Source organism: Equus przewalskii, chromosome 14, assembly GCF_037783145.1.
Source record: "Equus przewalskii isolate Varuska chromosome 14, EquPr2, whole genome shotgun sequence".
In the NCBI taxonomy this organism is placed as follows: domain Eukaryota; kingdom Metazoa; phylum Chordata; class Mammalia; order Perissodactyla; family Equidae; genus Equus; species Equus przewalskii.
The window spans coordinates 70,775,796-70,792,864 of NC_091844.1; the positions used below are offsets into that span (position 1 = coordinate 70,775,796).

General features: G+C 36.4%; 1 protein-coding gene across 25 annotated transcripts in view; it reads right to left on the bottom strand.

The window, feature by feature from the left end:
* NCOA1 (nuclear receptor coactivator 1) overlaps positions 1 to 17,069 on the bottom strand; it is a 251,118-nt gene that overhangs the window by 137,856 nt on the left and 96,193 nt on the right. For 9 of the 25 annotated variants that reach the window (XM_070573169.1, XM_070573168.1, XM_070573183.1 and 6 more), the window contains one exon: positions 8,655 to 8,709. The exons of the other annotated variants lie outside the window; for them this stretch is intronic. In XM_070573169.1, coding sequence (XP_070429270.1) covers positions 8,655 to 8,676 — 22 coding nt within the window. In that variant the 5' untranslated portion in view covers positions 8,677 to 8,709. The remainder of the gene's footprint in view (positions 1 to 8,654; positions 8,710 to 17,069) is intronic. 25 annotated transcript variants of the gene reach the window in all.

Here is a 17,069-nt window from a genome sequence, read left to right on the forward strand (position 1 = left end):
TCTGGGTTGGACCCTGGACAGAAAGAGAATATTAATGAAGAAAACCCACTGAAATCCAAATAAAGCCTGGAGGTTAAGAAGCCAATGTCAGTGTCTCGGTTTTGACACATGTATCATAGTAAGGTAAGATGTTAATAACAGGGGGAAGGGGAAGGGATGGGGGAGGGACATACTGGAACACAATATACTGTTTTTGCAAGTTTTCTATAAATCTAAAATCATTCCAGAAGTGTCTTTCTTTTTTCCTTTTTTTAAAAAAGACTAACCCAAGGGCTAGCCCCATGGCCCAGTGGTTAAGTTCGGTGCACTCTGCTGGGAACTACCCAGGTTCAGTTCCCAGGCACCGACCTACATCACTCATTGGCAGCCATGCTGCAGTGACAACCCACATACAAAACAGAGGAAGACTGGCACAAACATTAGCTCAGAGCAAGTGTTACTCAAGCAAAAAGTGTATATACATATACTACTCTCACCACTCTTAGTCAACATAGTACCAGAGGTTTTGGCCAGAGCAATTAAGCAAGAAAAAGAAATAAAAGGAATCCAAATAGGCACTGAAGAAGTGAAACCCTTTCTGTTTGCAGATGAAATGATTTTATATATAGAAAACCCCAAAGAAGCCACCAGAAAACTATTAGAAATAATCAATAAGTACAGCAAAGTTGCAGGGTACAAAGTCAGCTTAGAAAAATCAGTGGCATTCCTATACTCTAATAATGAACTAACAGAACAAGAACGCAAGAATTCAATCCCCTTTACAATCCCAACAAAAAGAATAAAATATGTAGCAATAAATTTAACCAAGGAGGTGAGAGACCTATACAAAGAAGACTATAAGACATTACTGAAAGAAATCAATGATGACATAAAAAAAGGGAAAGATATTTCATGCACGTGGATTGGAAGAATAAACATAGTTAAAATGTCCATACTACCTAAAGCAATCTACAGATTCAATGCAATCCCAATCAGAATTCCAATGACATTCTTCGCAGAAATAGAACAAAGCATCTAAAAATTCATATGGGGTAAAAAAAGATCCTGAATTGCCAAAGGAATCCTGAGAAACAAGAACAAAGCTGGTGGCATGGCAATGCCTGACTTCAAAATATATTACAAAGCTACAGTAATCAAAACTGCATGGTACTGGTACAAGAACAGACATACAGATCAATGGAACAGAATTGAAAGCCTAGGAATAAAAGCACACATCTATGGACAGCTAATCTTCGACAAAGAAGCCAAGAACATACAATGGAGAAAGGAAAGCCTCTTCAATAAATGGTGCTGGGAAAACTGGACAGCCACGTGCAAAAGTAGACCACATGAAAGTAGATATTATCTTTCCCCATGCACAAAAATAGACTCAAAGTGGACCAAAGACTTGAAGGTAAGACGTGAAACCATAAAACTTCTGGAAGAAAACAGAGACAGTACAGTCTTTGACATCAGACTTAAAAGGATCTTTTTGAATACCATGTCTACTAAGACAAGGAAAACAAAAGAAAAAATAAACAACTGGGACTTTATCAGACTAAAGGGCTTCAGGAAGGCAAAGGAAACCAAGAACAAAATGAAAAAACAACCCACCAACTGGGAGAAAATATTTGCAAATCATATATCCAATAAGGGGTTAATCTCCATAATATATAAAGAACTCACACAAATGAACTACAAAAAACAAACCACCCAATCAAAACGGGCAGAGGATATGAACAGACATTTTTCCAAAGAAGATATACAGATAGCCAAGAGGCACATGAAAAGACACTCAACATCACTAATCATCAGGGAAATGCAAATAAAAACTACACTTAGATATCATCTTACACCCGTCAGAATGGCTATAATCACCAAGATAAAAAACAACAAATGTTGGAGAGGTTGTGGAGAAAAAGGAACCCTCATACACTACTGGTGGGAATGCAAGCTGGTGCAGCCACTGTGTAAAACAGTATGGAGATTTTTCAAAAAATTAAAAGTAGCAATACTATATGACCCAGCTATCCCACTACTGGGTATTTACCCAAAGAACTTGAAATCAACAATTCGAAGAGACTTATGCACCCGTATGTTCACTGCAGCATTATTCACAATAGCCAAGGTGTGGAAGCACCCCAAGTACCCATCGACTGATGATTGGATAAAGATGTGGCATAAACACATACACATACACACACACACACACACACACACAATGGAATACTACTCAGCCATAAAAAAAAAGACAAAATCGTCCCATTCACAATCACATGGATGGATCTTGAGGGCATTACGTAAAGCGAAATAAGCCAGACAAAGAAAGACAAAACACCATATGATTTCACTCATATGTGGAATATAAACAAACTTACAGACAAACAGAACAAATTAGTGGTTACTGGGGGGTAGGGGGTGAAGGGTGGGCACAAGGGGTGAAGGGGCATACTTATATGGTGTGTGACAAATAATAACGTACAACTGAAATTTCACTATGTTATAAGCTATTACAAGCACAATTTAAAAAAAAAAGAAGGAAGCAAGTGAATTTGGCTATAAAAGGTCAACATGAGGGATTCTTGTGATGATGGAACTGTTCTGTATTTTGACTGTCTCAGTATCAATATCCTGGTTGTGATATTGTAATACGGTTTTGTAGAATGTTACCATTGAGGGAAACTGAGTAGGGTATAGGAGATCTCTCTGTACTGTTTCTTACAACTTCATGTGAATCTACAGTTATTTCAAAATAACAAGTTTGGTTAATATATATATTATATATACTATAATATATATGCTATAGTATATATCATATATATAATTATGTATAGTATATATATACTATATATAGTATATATACACTATATATGGATATAGTTTAATATGTTAATATGAACCAAGCAGTAGGATATATACTCAACCTAAGAAATGGAATTTTGACAATACAATGGAAACTCCCTGTGTAAACCTCAAAGAAACTCATCCCGCTTCCTGTCTCCCCCAAGTGTAAACACTATATTGACTTTCATGACTGTTACTCTTCCAATTTTGGAAAATAAGTTTTATTGCATAGATATCTATCCCCAAATAATATAATCTATTGATTTACTTATTTTTGAGCTTTATAAAAAGTGGTATATTGCATGTGTTCTTCTTAAGATTTACTTTTAAGTTTCTAAGATTCATTTACATCACTCAGTAGGACATTTATTTTCATGGCTAGTTATGAATATACGATGATTTGTTCTATTGTTGATTGACACACTTGTTTCTTCTATTATGAACAATACTGTAATGAGTTTCCTTATATGTGTCTGTGGTATACATGTGCAAAAACATCTCTACCTAGGAGTAGGATGGCTGGGTCATAGGGCATGTGCATGCTCAATTTCAGAGAACGTTAAACTATTTTCCATTTGGTTTGTGGCACAGGGTGGCTAGATGTATACTAAAAATTTCTTCTTCCTGGGCACAGAGTTAGAATGCATGTTCCACCTCCCTTGCATTAGGAACGCCCATTTAAATGAGCTGTAGTCAGTAGAATGTGAATAGAAGTAACATATGCCACTTTCAGGCTTGGCCCACAAAAATCTGCCATATATGATCATCCAGTTTCTCTTTTCCCATCTTCTGACTATGTTTTGTTTCTTCCATACCAATTCTTCCACCTTTTTTCTCCTCTTATAGTGTGCTGGACAGACCTGTACAGGTTGAACAGAGGTGGTGAATAATGAGTGTCCTTGCCTTGTTTCTAACTTTAAAGTGAATGCTTCAAATATTTCACAATTATCTACAATATTTTCTGTGTTCTCTATATACCTTTTATAAAGTGAGGAGGTTCTATTTAAGATTTTTCTAAAAATTTTATCAGGAATATTGAATTTAATCAAATGTTTTACCAGTAACTGTCAAAATGATCATTTGGATTTTCTCCTTTGATCCATTAGTTTTTTTTAAAGAGACTCTTTTTTTAAATTAATTAATTTTTTTTTTTGAGGAAGATTAGCCCTGAGCTAACATCTGTGCCAATCTTCCTCCATTTCGAATGTGGGTTGCCACCACAGCACGACCACCAATGAGTGGTGTAGGTCTGCACCCAGGAACCAAACTCAGGCCACCAAAGTGGAGCACACCAAACTTAATCACTAGGCCAAGGGGCTGGCCCCACTAAACAATATTTTTAATTCTGCTTTTTAATGGAGGGCAATAAATTTTTATGAAATGAATTAGGAGATTACTGAACAGTATTTTATGGAGAATAACTTAAATATTTCAAATAACACTACTTATTTTTCAAATTTATTAACCAAAATCTATCATCTTGATTGCCTAGAGAACTGCTATTCAGGAAACTACTAGTTATTACATAAATGTAAAAAAGAATTTAGAGTTTATTTAAAAACTTCAAAAGTTAACCATCCAATTACTTTTTCCTATTCTTCCCAAATCACATGCCCAATCAGTAAATTGTAATTAATATAACAACTGACAGTTACATTGAAGTCTCAGTGCTCCTTCTGAATTTTAATTACAGCGGGTATTTTTGAAACTACAGAAGTAGTAACAAGGAACAATTAAGGGGGTAAGACATAATAATTGTAACCAAGATTAAAGTACATGCTAAGGAAGGAATACTTGTGTTCTGACCTCTTGGGTAAAGGTGGGAGGAAGAAGGAGTTGTTTTCCCAAGAATGATCTCCAGAGGAATCCCAACTAATAAAACTGTCAGGGAAAGCAGCAGGATGAAGATGCTCAGGAACTATTGAGTCCTTTTCTCCCAGCATTGTTAACAGTGCAGCTTCACTGACTGATTACAAATAAACAGTATTTTTAAAAACAAAAACACTGAAGCTATAGAATTACAGAAGGTTTTCCATGTAAACTGCATGAAAATTTTAAACACTCCATTCTCTAGTAACTTTGTAAGTGACAAACCTTAACAATACCAGATATTATTTTTGTACTACAAGATGATAACATGTACTGAAACCTTCAAAATATAGACTACTTGGAGAGAAAAGGAGTTTGACTTGATGAAAATTAAGGTACAGAAAGTAACTTCAGTTTTATTTCAGTGACTGAAGTTCTATGCATATTATAAAAACTGCTATAAATGCAATCCAAAGAAGAGATTTACCATGGGAGTAATAACAGTAAGAGGCAATAAGATTTGGAGAACAGAAATTAGAATGGCGCTTGAGAAGCAATTACATACCTTAAACATATAGAAATAAAATAAAAACATTTTTAAAATGCATAGAATGTGAAAATAAACACAATATAAAGACTGCATTGTTAATATTCTGTTGGAGTCATTTCTTTGCATGAGCTGAACTGGCTAAAGAATCTTAAAATAGGATTTAGAATGTTAAAGAATCTTGTTCCAGTTAGAAAAGCCAAACTGATCAACTGAGATTGGAAAGCTATACAAAAAATCTCACAGTTCATAAATCTCAAGCACTCCATGTAAAATGAATGTTTTAAAATGGGATCAGTCTTTAGTTCTTTGAAACATAAAAGCACATTAAATTGGAAAAATCCTTATTTTGAAAGCACCTTAAGTATATATGAAAAGTGACTGAAATTTAAGTTCACTTACGAATATTTTCAATTAATCTGATGTAGCTTTTACACCTACAACTATGCTTATATTACCAAACAATGTAAAAATTGAAGATGTATGCTCACAATGTGAAATATGACCACTAAATTTAAACATTAAAAAAACTATTACGAACAATCATTAAATCTTAATCAGATAGTGCAAAATGGTAAATAAAACAAAAATCCTTTTTTTTTTTGCTTTGGTCCTATTTAAATAAGGAGATATCCTTAATTCCCAATAGTCTGAGAATTTATATTATTTCATAATTCTGTTAGATTAGTGTACTAAGGACTATTTTATAAAAACTGCTGTCAACATTACTGTATGACATTTTCTTTCTTGGGTAGTGATTAAAAGAAAAGTGTTTCCCAATATTAATTAAACTAGTAATATTATTAAATTAATACAATTTCATAATTTTCCACGAGTATTCTTTATCAACTAGTAAAACCTACATTTCCATAATAGGCACAAAATAAGTATTTGTTAAATGAATGAATGAAATGCCCAAAGGCCTAAGATTCCTGTAGTCTGAAGTCTCGTGACCTTGCTTCTAAGTCTACTTTAACATGGACACTGCCAAAGGTATGATTTTTTTAATGAAGACTAAGAGATTTCCCTTTGGGACTATTGGGACCTCCAAGTATCCTCCTTCTAAGAAATGAAATAACTGGCATCATGTTAACAATTCATGAAATAACTGGAGCAAACTGTTAGAGATCTCTATTGTGCCCATAAAAGCTTTCTATTCAAATACAAGTACCTTATTGGCAAGTCAAAAGCTCAACAACCTCTGTGCAGAGGCTGGAAGGCTAAAAAGGCCCTAAGAAATCAATCAGGATACCACAAGAGCCCCACTGGGTCCCCCGCTAGTTTAACAAGTATTAAACGACAATACCCTTGGCTAAGTCGCTGAACTTCTAGGAGTTTCAGTTTCCTCATCTGTAAAAAATGGAAGTTAGTCCCTCCAAGATTCTATGATTAAATGATTCTAGAATGCAAAGCAAATTTACCTTCAATATTTCTTTGGCGGGTACAATGCTTCAGAAGCCCTATAAAAATGGTTTTCAACCTTGTTTAGGTGATGGACAGCTTTGAGACTCCAATAAAAGCTATAGACATTTCATCTCAAAAGAATTCCCACATGGATAAAACTTTGTATATATCAGGAGAGCTTAACGGCCCTCTGAAGTAGCTTATGGAACTCATGCCAGAAACTTCTGTAAATTTTAGTAGAATTCAATAAATTGGAGATGTGTTAATAAGTTTGAAAACAAAGAAGCACTTTGTACCTAATTCTTTCAATTTTTTCCTAACAAATTAATTTTAAATTTCAAACAACAGTAAAGAGGAATCAATTATTTTTATGACTATCAAAGAGAAAACATGGTTTTGAAGAACTGAAAACTATTAGTTTAGATAATTAAACTATGCTGGTAAATCAGAGGTCCAGATAAGTGATACCCAAATCATTATGACTATATGTCAATCTCAAGTCTAACGGAACCAACTGTAATGAAAACAATCTTTAAACAAACATATTCCATTTGATTCTCTTTATGTGGACAATCCATTTGGAGATAGATAAAAATATAAAATTAAATACAAAACATTGAATTACTAAAATGGCTTCAATTTCTGAAAGATTAAATAGTAATCACGTATTTTAAAAGTTGAACATAGGGGCTGGCCCCGTGGCCGAGTGGTTAAGTTCACATGCTCTGATAAGGCGGCCCAGGGTTTCACTGGTTCGGATCCTGGGCATGGACACGGTACCACTCATCAGGCCACGTTGAGGTGGTGTCCCATGTCCCACAACTAGAAGGACCCACACTAAAATATACAACTATGCATTGGAGGGATTTGGGGAGAAAAAGCAGAAAGAAAAAAAAAAGAAGACTGGCAACAGTTGTTACAAGTGACAATCTTTAAAAAAAAAAAAAGTTGAACATAGTCTCATCGCATCCTAGTTTATAATTAAGATTGACTAAAGAGTATTGAGCTACAACATGAATTTTCTCATTATTTATATTACTAAGAAAAAATTTAAAACACTTTTCCAATGTAAAAGGAAAGAAAGTAGAGGGGCCTGACATTTCATAGAGGGAAAGAAGGAACAATTAAACAATTCTGTAGAGATTAATTAAATATAGGCAAAATAATACTTGTGCTAAGGTTTTATAAATCATCTGCAGAATAAGCCAAAAAGATGCTAGTATCTGCTCTGATAGTATAGTTTCCAACGAAGATCTTTTGTGCAAGCTCTCTTAGGATTTCTCTTGTCTAAAATGGGTCCCCAGGGAACCAGCAAGAAGAAATTCTAGGATTATTTTCTAATATAATAAAGGGAGAGGCCTTTCTAACACTGAATTTAAGGAAAATAATTACTCTGCCCCAATTGTGACGGCAATATTCCTATCAGGAATATAAAAGTAAAAAGGCTATAATTTCTGGTGCATTTCTTTTGTCTTTTTAGTTAAACAATATCTAATTTTCTTAAGGAAGTCTTTTGCATTAAGTTATGAAATCATAAATTAAGCCCTTTTATTGTAAATTACAAATTTCAGTTTGTTCAGTTCACAAAAGAAAAACATTTAAACACACTTATGTAACCTACTTATAGCAACATGGACTCTGGATTCTTCAGTGTTCCACTTACAAATTACTTAGGGACTGTGAATATACCACTGTGCTTACTTTAATAACTGCACATTTCCCTCATGTGAAATTACATTGTGAAAAGGGACAAGGAAATGAAGCAAATATCTGGATCTTATTCTGCAGTCATCCTTACAAGCCTAATTTATCTGCTAGATTCTTCTGTTTGTCAAAAAATGTGCACCTACTAAAAATTGCAAAGGTATCAGTAGCAGAGTTAAATTAGAAGTTAGATGTAATGCTGCTTTCCTCTTCAGCTGTTTCTTTGTTTTCTAAGAGGTCCAACTTAGAGCTAAACATGTATCGGACTAGGCCTTACAGGGTAGATTTCATATGTGAATGCCTCTATGCATGACAGCAGGAAATTATTCAAAAAACCAGGGTTTTACTCCCAGGATTTGCCACTAACCTGCTTTTGTGATATCAGGCATGTGTCAACTTCTCAGGGACTCAGTTTTTGCCATCTGTAAAATAAGGATGTTGGAGCAGATGATCTTCAAGGTCAATTCCAATTAAAGTACTTGCGTAAGTCTACAGTTATGTGATTACATGAATGAGTAACAGAATTAGAGTAGGTCCATGTGAGACTATGGACACAGTATGTATGTAGGAAAAGAAAATGGGAAAGCCCTCATGCAAAAAAAATTACAATGTTTACATTTAAAGTTTCCTTTCACAGTTTATGTTTGGACTTATGATTAAAAAGGGCCCAGGAAGCCCAGCACGCTCATCTAAATCTCTAGCACCCTCCTTTCATGCTGCCACTGTTCTAAGGTCCACCAGGAGTATAACTAACCTAAGAGTATGTTTTCCTCCCAAAATAACCATTTCCATATCTGGTCCAAGATGAACTATGAACTGACCCAGTCCATCTAGATCAGGGGTTGGCAATCTTTTGTGTAAGAGTCAGACAGTAAATATTTTAGATTTTGCAGGCTATATGGTCTCAGTAGCAAGTATTCAACTCTGCTTTTGGAGTGCAAAAGCAGCCATAGACTGTACATAAACTAATGAGGATGGTGGCTAAATTCTAATAAAACTTTACTCACAAAGACTAGGCTGCGGGCAGGATTTGGCCCATAGGCTATAGTTTGCCAACCCCTGGTCTAGATCACCAAGAAACAAGATAATACAAATCAGCTATAAGCTAAAGTGGCACAGTTTCAGAATAAAAAATCATTACAAATAAAACAATTATGAATCACTTTAAATTTCTCAGAGCTCTTTCAGCCTAGTATAAAAGAGAACATGATATAATAAAAAATATCTATGCAGGCATTCAACACATACTAGATGCTTAATGAATATAGATTTCCTTTCCCTTCTCAAAAGTGCCGTCCCTTATGACAGTATTTGCTGCCAAGTCTTACTTCTAGAAATCACTTATTCTGGCCCTCTGACAAGAGCTGGCCCTTGATCCTTCTCAATCCTGGCAAATCCTGGTACCACTGTATCAAGATTTTAATGCTCCTTCATTCCTTTTTTCCCCCCATTAATCCAAAGCTGCAACTTCACAACCTTACCCATCTGAGCCTCAAATATCGGCGTTAGTATCACTCACTTTTGGCCCAGGGAATGAGGTAAAGAAATAGAGAAGAGAAAGAAGAGGATAGAGAGAGGGTAGGTTCAGGTGGAGGATAGGTGAGTAGTAGCATTACGTCCCTTTTCCTGATTCTAAAAAGGAGCCAGGTGCTAACTTACTGTTAATTTAAATGAAAATGTTGTCTACTCTAGTGGGAACAATGAGCAGTGCACTTTATGCAAAGTGCTCCCTAATGAAAGAACTCAGTTATAACAGAGGGGGGAAAACACAGTCAGCTTTATTCGTATGCTTTTATCTAGATCACTCTGCCTCCAGCTGTGAAGCTGACTGATGTTTCTAAAGCTCCAAGGAGCCTCTACTAGAAACCATGGTTACTGCTTCAAAACAGTACAAAAGAAGTAGGAGGGGACAGCAATTTGAAGAGAAAAACAGTTTTCTTGAATTTTCCTCAAATGAAGCTACAGTAACAAGAGATAGACAGGCCAATGGCTGAGCAAGGGCCTCAAGAACATTACTTCCTTACAGAATTATCGAGGTTCTTGATCTCTTAGCCCCACAGGTCTAGGAGCTCAATGGATCGTTACCTTATCTAAGAGTGACCCCTGAAAGCTAGTCATGTACAAAGGACAATATCTTATAAACTCAACTAAAATTCTTGCTAGGAAGTCAGTGAATTTAGCTTTCCAGCAGAGCAGCTCACTTAGAAAAAACAAATTAAGAGCACAAGGTTGCTTTAAAGTATATGAACCTGAGCCTAAGAAGGTACCTATGGTTTTAATATAAAGCTGTCCAAGTAATTCTTCCCAATCTTTGTCACTCAAAAGGTGTTCCACCAAATGTTCCTTTTTTCAAACCCCTTAGCAAACTTTTCAGTTATTAAATAATTCATTCACATACAATGCCTATCATGTTTCAGGCACTGTATAAGACACTGGGCATATGACAATAAAGAAAATTGACAAAACTCGTGTCTCACAGAGCTTGCAATCTAATGAAGAAGAGACATTATATACACAATTGCAAACTGGGCTAATGTATTATGAAGGAAAAAAGCTAAAAGGTGTTTACTAGGATATCAAGAAAAGCTTCTTTGGGGCCAGTCTGGTGGCCTAGAGGTTAAGTTCAGCACACTCCACTTTGGCGGCCCATGTTTGGTTCCCAGACACAGACCTATACCACTCATCTGTTAGTGGCCATGCTGTGGTTGCAGCTCATGTACTAATTGAGAAAGATTGGCAGCAGATGTTAACTCGGGGTGAATTTTCCTCAGCAAAAAAAAAAAAAAAAAAAAAAGGAAGGAAAATCTTCTTTGACGTATAAAGAGACCTAAAGCTGACAGCTTTGATGCTGGGTAATGGATATATAGTGGTTCATCATACTCTCTACTTTGGTATACGTTTAGAAATTCTCAAAATAAAGGTTAAAAAATTAAAGAAATAAAAAGAGACCTGAAAGATAAGTAGGTGTTAAACAGGCAAAAGACTCCAGGGAATAGTGTTCTCTAAGCCAAAGGAAGAGGAGATGCACCAATCCAGACAGCATGGGCACTGGCACATTGCAGGGATTAAAGTCCCAGCAAGAGCTAAAGATCCTTCACATCCACAAGCTAGAGATGAAAACTATCCCAAATAGTAATAATGGGAGCTACCTTCATTGAGCCTTCACTAAGTGCCAGGCAGTGTGCTAAGAGTTAATATGCTTTGTCTCATATATGTCTCAGAAAATCTATAAAAAAGGTACAATTATTCCTAGTTTGCAGAGGAGGAAACTGATGCGTAGGAGATCAAGTAACTTGCCTATATCTATCTGATTCCAGAACCTGTGCTTTTTCTTAACTACAATCATATGCCCTGCCTACCATATACCCAAACACCACTATTCAGTTTTACTCCAGAGTTCTAAATTTTTATTCCATCTCTACAATTAACTGACTTTGTGATTAAATCAAGTCATTTCACCTCTGGGTCATTTTAAAAGATGAACAGAATTAGACACTAAGGTCTTACTTGCTTTTAAACTCTACACCTTTATGATTATATTACTAACTGTTTTCCATATCAGAAGTTTATACCTATCATATGGTAATGATCGTATGGTATGATTGAGGCAATTATCTAAATTTCAACAATTCAATAATTAAACATTCCACAAACAATCCCTGGTCACCTTTGTGCCAGGTAGTCTTCTAGGTGTTAGAAATAACAGCAGTAAGCAAAACAGTTAACAATCCTTGCCTTCATGGCACTTAGAATTTAGTGGGAGGGGACAATCAATTAAACACATAAGTAAACTATATAATATATTACAATATAGTAAGTACTATGGGGAAAATAAATCAGGGTAAGAGTATAAGAACTGCTGATTCTCCCATATCTATCATGAGCATGAATTTGTTAGGCACTAAGGCAAACAAAGACAAGCAAAACCTGAGTCCTTGCCCTTGAACTGATCACATGCTAGTAAACAAATATGAAGAATTCTAGAAAAGGCAAAGTACTATGAAAAGAGACAGGAAAGAGCCACAAGGCAGAAGGAACTAGCTGCAAGCTGGATTTTGCTCTCTTAAACACAAAAAAATTCAAAAAGAAAAAGAATAGTATAAAAAGGACAGAAGCCCTATATTTTAAAGGCACATTTCAAAATTTTACAAAACCTCATTGATAAATATTTAAAGAAGATATGAAAAAAGAGACACAGATTACTTTGCTGTTTGGGAAAACTATTATTAAGACAAAAACTGATCCCAAAATTATAGGCTTAATACAAATCAAATAAAAACTACAGTATGTTTTAGAAATATGATCATATAAGAATCTATACTACAATTAAAAGCATAAAAGGGTAAATGTGCAAGAAAAACTATGGAAATTTTGAAAAAGAAGAGTAATAATGGTAGCTACACCCTAAGGATTATGAAAACATTTATTAATATGCTTTTCCCAGTTGCAGTTCCTTCTCTTGACTTCTCTACTATTCTATGAGTAGCATCCATTTCCTTGGGGAAGTTTAGGAATGAAAAGAGAAAAATTTAATATTCACCTTCTGAATTAAAGAAAGGATTTTACAGTAAGATAACAGTCTTTAGAGTTTGGTTGTCCCAAAGAAGGAATTTTTTTAAACACTAATATTTTCTGACCAAGCCTAAAAGACTCATATTACAGTTTCTTCCACAGTAGAAAGCAGATATCCCTTCTGCTCACAACAGCTAGAACATAAGGCCTGCTACCTCTGGTAGAAGGATGATAAAACCTAGAGAAAGTGTAAATTAAAGCCTCAAATTCCTGATTCTGGCCAAAAAATTGTGGGATAAAAAAGTGAAACAGAGACAAGAGAAGTGATTAGACCAGTAGTCGCATTATCCTCTCCAGGTGAAGGCTGGAAAAGGAAAGGTATGTTTGATGGAGCGAGGAAATCTGGGAGTTGGAATGGCTTCTGCTCTGCTTCCTGTCAAGACTGTGCAAAGTGACTGCCTTCCAGAAGCATCTCCCCCCAACACACACGTATGCTTGCACACACCACACCAACCTCTTACCTCCCCTCATACACACCTAGCACAAGCTGGAGATGGCCACCTCAAAACATATGCATAGAAGCACAATCAGAATGAGGAACGAGGAAGGGTATGATACTGGCTCTGGAGTCTCCCTTTTCTCCTGTGTGCCTAGCAGGCACTGGGAAATTCCTGTGAGCTCAAAAGTAGTACAGGAAAGGTAACTTAAGCTGGATGGTGAGTTTACCAAAAGAGGTCACTGTGATAGGGGCAAAGTAACTCCACAGCAGAGGCCTGGAAAAGAGAGCACCAGGCTAGGGGGCCAATGGGAAGCCCTAGCTAGACCTCAGGTTATCTGTGACACCAGGAGAGATGGCCAATGCATCCTGGGAGCCAAAAGAACACATCTCAAGTAATATCAGTTGTAAACTTCAGGCATAGACATCTGAAGAACACCCAAGGACAGTACTGGTAGGCACCATAGTAGTTATAATTCCAGGGAGTAGCCAGACCAGTTACTTTAAAGGAGAGACCAGTGAGAAACCAGGGAAGATAGCACATAGACTGAGGGTCTTGGTACCCTTCAACCACTACAAGGTCACATAAGCCATAAACACCTAAACATCCACAAGTCTGGGTTCTACTGTGGGAAGGTATGAGAGAAAAGATAATACTTGAATGAGTAGTATCCAAACAGAGACTGAAATATCCAAAGAGATCAATTTAAATTACTAGATAGGACTTAGTTTATCAGAGTAGCGTAAGACTGGTACTCTTCCTCCAGTTACTCGGTGATCAGGGCTCATCAAAAGGAGGAGGTGAGTCATACCAAAATAAAGAAGCTACATTTTCTTTGCACACCTGAGTTAGCAGGAGTAAGCTGTGATCCAGCTACAGATTTTATGTGAGAATTCAAAAGAAATACTTCTTGGCACATTAAAAACCAACATAACTTTAAAAGTAACAGTTGACATCTAGTTCAAAACGGCAGACTGAGCCCATTCATCTACCTCTTCTTCTTAAACACCTTATGTTAGGAGGGCCTGGGAGTGTAGGCAGCCCACAGGGCAACTAAGTGAAAAACCACCAAAGAAGACCAGTATGACTCTGATGGTAAATGGTAAATAGCTGGCTACAGCATTTACTATGAGCCTAAAGTCTTTGTCAGAGGGCTTATTATAGTGTGAACTTTGAGATGGAGATAACAGCAGGCTAGGGACAACCGCAGTGGAAGGAAAAAAAGGAGACAACTCAGAACTTATCAGAACTCTCCTTGCAGATAAATTCCTTCCCTATAGAAAAAACTGAGGAAGGGACAGGTCCCAGCTTCTTAGCCTTGTCCCTGCAAGGGCATGATAAAGAAAAGGGGAACTCCATCTCCTACAGCAAGCGAGAAACCAACCTGCAGAGTCCTGTGGTCTGTGAGGATATTCAATGGAGAAAACAAGGCTGCATAAAGGATAATACTGACCTTTACAGAATTACACCAGACACCAAGATATTATCAGCATCAGAAACATCTAAAGTTTTTAGGTGCCCCACTTCAGACTTAAAGAATCCGATTTTTGTGAGGCCAGGAATCCGCATTTAAATTGGGTCCCCAAGGGACTGTTATATACATTCAAAATGGACAATCACTGATTTAGACCTTCATTTGAAAACACTATAAAGAAGAACAGTCAAGAATCATCAGCTGCTTAATAAAAACTAAGCGAGGCACCAAGGTGAAAAATCGGGCACAATGACCCAAAGAAAAGAGAGCACAGCAACAAAAAGAAATAAAATGTTCTTAACTGTAACTGGTATCTTCAGAGAGATTCAAGAGGCCAAAATATTCATAAAACAAGAAAAGTCTGTTCATAAAATGCAGTAATCAAGGAACAAGAAAGAATTTTTATAAAGTAAAAACAAAAGTTATTTTCAGAAGGAAATAACTTCACTTTCAGTGAAGGCCAAGACAGAGTAAGCCCATAAGAGCCCCTCTCTCCCACTGATTACAACTAAAACTCTGGAGAAACTACTAAAAGTAACTCCCTGAGAACTCTGGAAAGTAAACAATGGCACATGCATGGGTTGGGGGAGTCAAAACTTGAAGAACAAGCAACACGGTAGTGAGTTTACTCATTTTTTAAAAAATCTTTTGTTTATTTACCACTTTGACATGAGGGTGGGTGGAGTCTTAAAATTATGCAACAGGTGCACAAAGTAAAAACCCCAGAAGAAACCCCCTCTTTCTAGCTAGAGTAAACGGGGCATCTATGAGCTGGAAAGTATATGTTTGGGGTGGGGGGGTTCCCAGTTCCTTTTCTTTTTTTCTCTGCTGACCCTGCCCTGAAGCTAGTCCAAGTCACGAAGCTGTACTACTGAGGTAGGACACCTAAAAGCCTAAAAGAAAACTGGCCCCTCCGTCCTAACGAACTGGAAAAGGGTGCCAGGGTAGTATGAAGAGTACAGGCAGAATCCTTTCTATGTGTTTCTCTCTTTCTTTCCCTTACTGCTTCAACCCAGGAGGGCCCCAATGGGGAATAGCTGTGCAAGGGGTGGGTGGAGCTAAGACTCTGAGACAAAGAAACCCCAGCTTTCCAGTGAGAAGGCCAGGAAAAGACTCCTGGGAGCCAGAGAGCGTAAGAAAAGTTGCCCGGAGCACAGAAATAGAAAAGATCTTCTGATTCCACTAAGGTGCATAGGTGTAGAAGAAACATAAAGAAGTACAACGGAGGAACTCAACAATGATGTAACACCACTGATCAAGCATAAAGATGGAATAATAGACAGGTCAGTTTTTCCTCCAAATGAATCTTTAACTCAATGCAGCTTTTTTTTTTTTAAAAGATTGGCACGTGGGCGAACAACTGTTGCCAATCATTTTCTCCTCCTTCCCCTTCCCCTTTCCCTCCCCCTCCCCAAAGCCCCCCAGGACATGGTTGTATATTCTAGTTGTAGGTCCTTCTGGATGTGCTATGCAGGATGCAGCCTCAACATGGCCTGCTGAGCGGTGCCATGTCCACGGCCAGGTTCTGAGCCAGCAAAACCCTGGGCCACCAAAGCGCAGTGAGCGAACTCAATCACTCGGCCACGGAGCCAGCTCCCTCAACACAATTCTAATCAAAATCCTTCATATCTTTATTTTTTTAACTGGATTAATATATTTTAAAGTTAATCTATAAGAATTAATACCAAAAACAAGCAAGACAAACATTTTTGAAAGACTAATAAGAGAAGTCTTTAAAGCTACAATAACATTAAAACAGTATGATAATTATGCAGCAATAAAGAATTAGATCAAAAGAACATTAGTATAGACAAATATGTGTATATATGGGAATCTTATATATGATAAAAGTAGACTTTGAACAGTGGGTAAGAAAAATAAATTCAATAAATGGTATCAGAACTAATTACCTATTTTAGGAGAAAACAGATTTCTGCATAACATCATTTATAAAAATTTTGAGAGATTAAACAAAAAATATTCAAAGAAAGACCAACAGCCAATAAACATATGACAAAAAGAAGTCAAATAATCACAACTTAAATGACATTCCCTTTCTTAATCTTTTAAATTCTCGTTATGTTTTTAAAATAAAATATCTGTGAATATAGTGTGTGTCTGCATTCACTTGAGTGTGTCAAATCTTTGGATATTTCTACACTAAAAAAAAGATTAGAGGAAGTGGTAGATCTGAATATTTATTCAAAACTTCTATACATAAAAAGAAATCATATACAATTAAAAGGCAAAAAGTGAAAGTATTTGCAAAAACTATGACAAAGTTAATATCTTCAATATA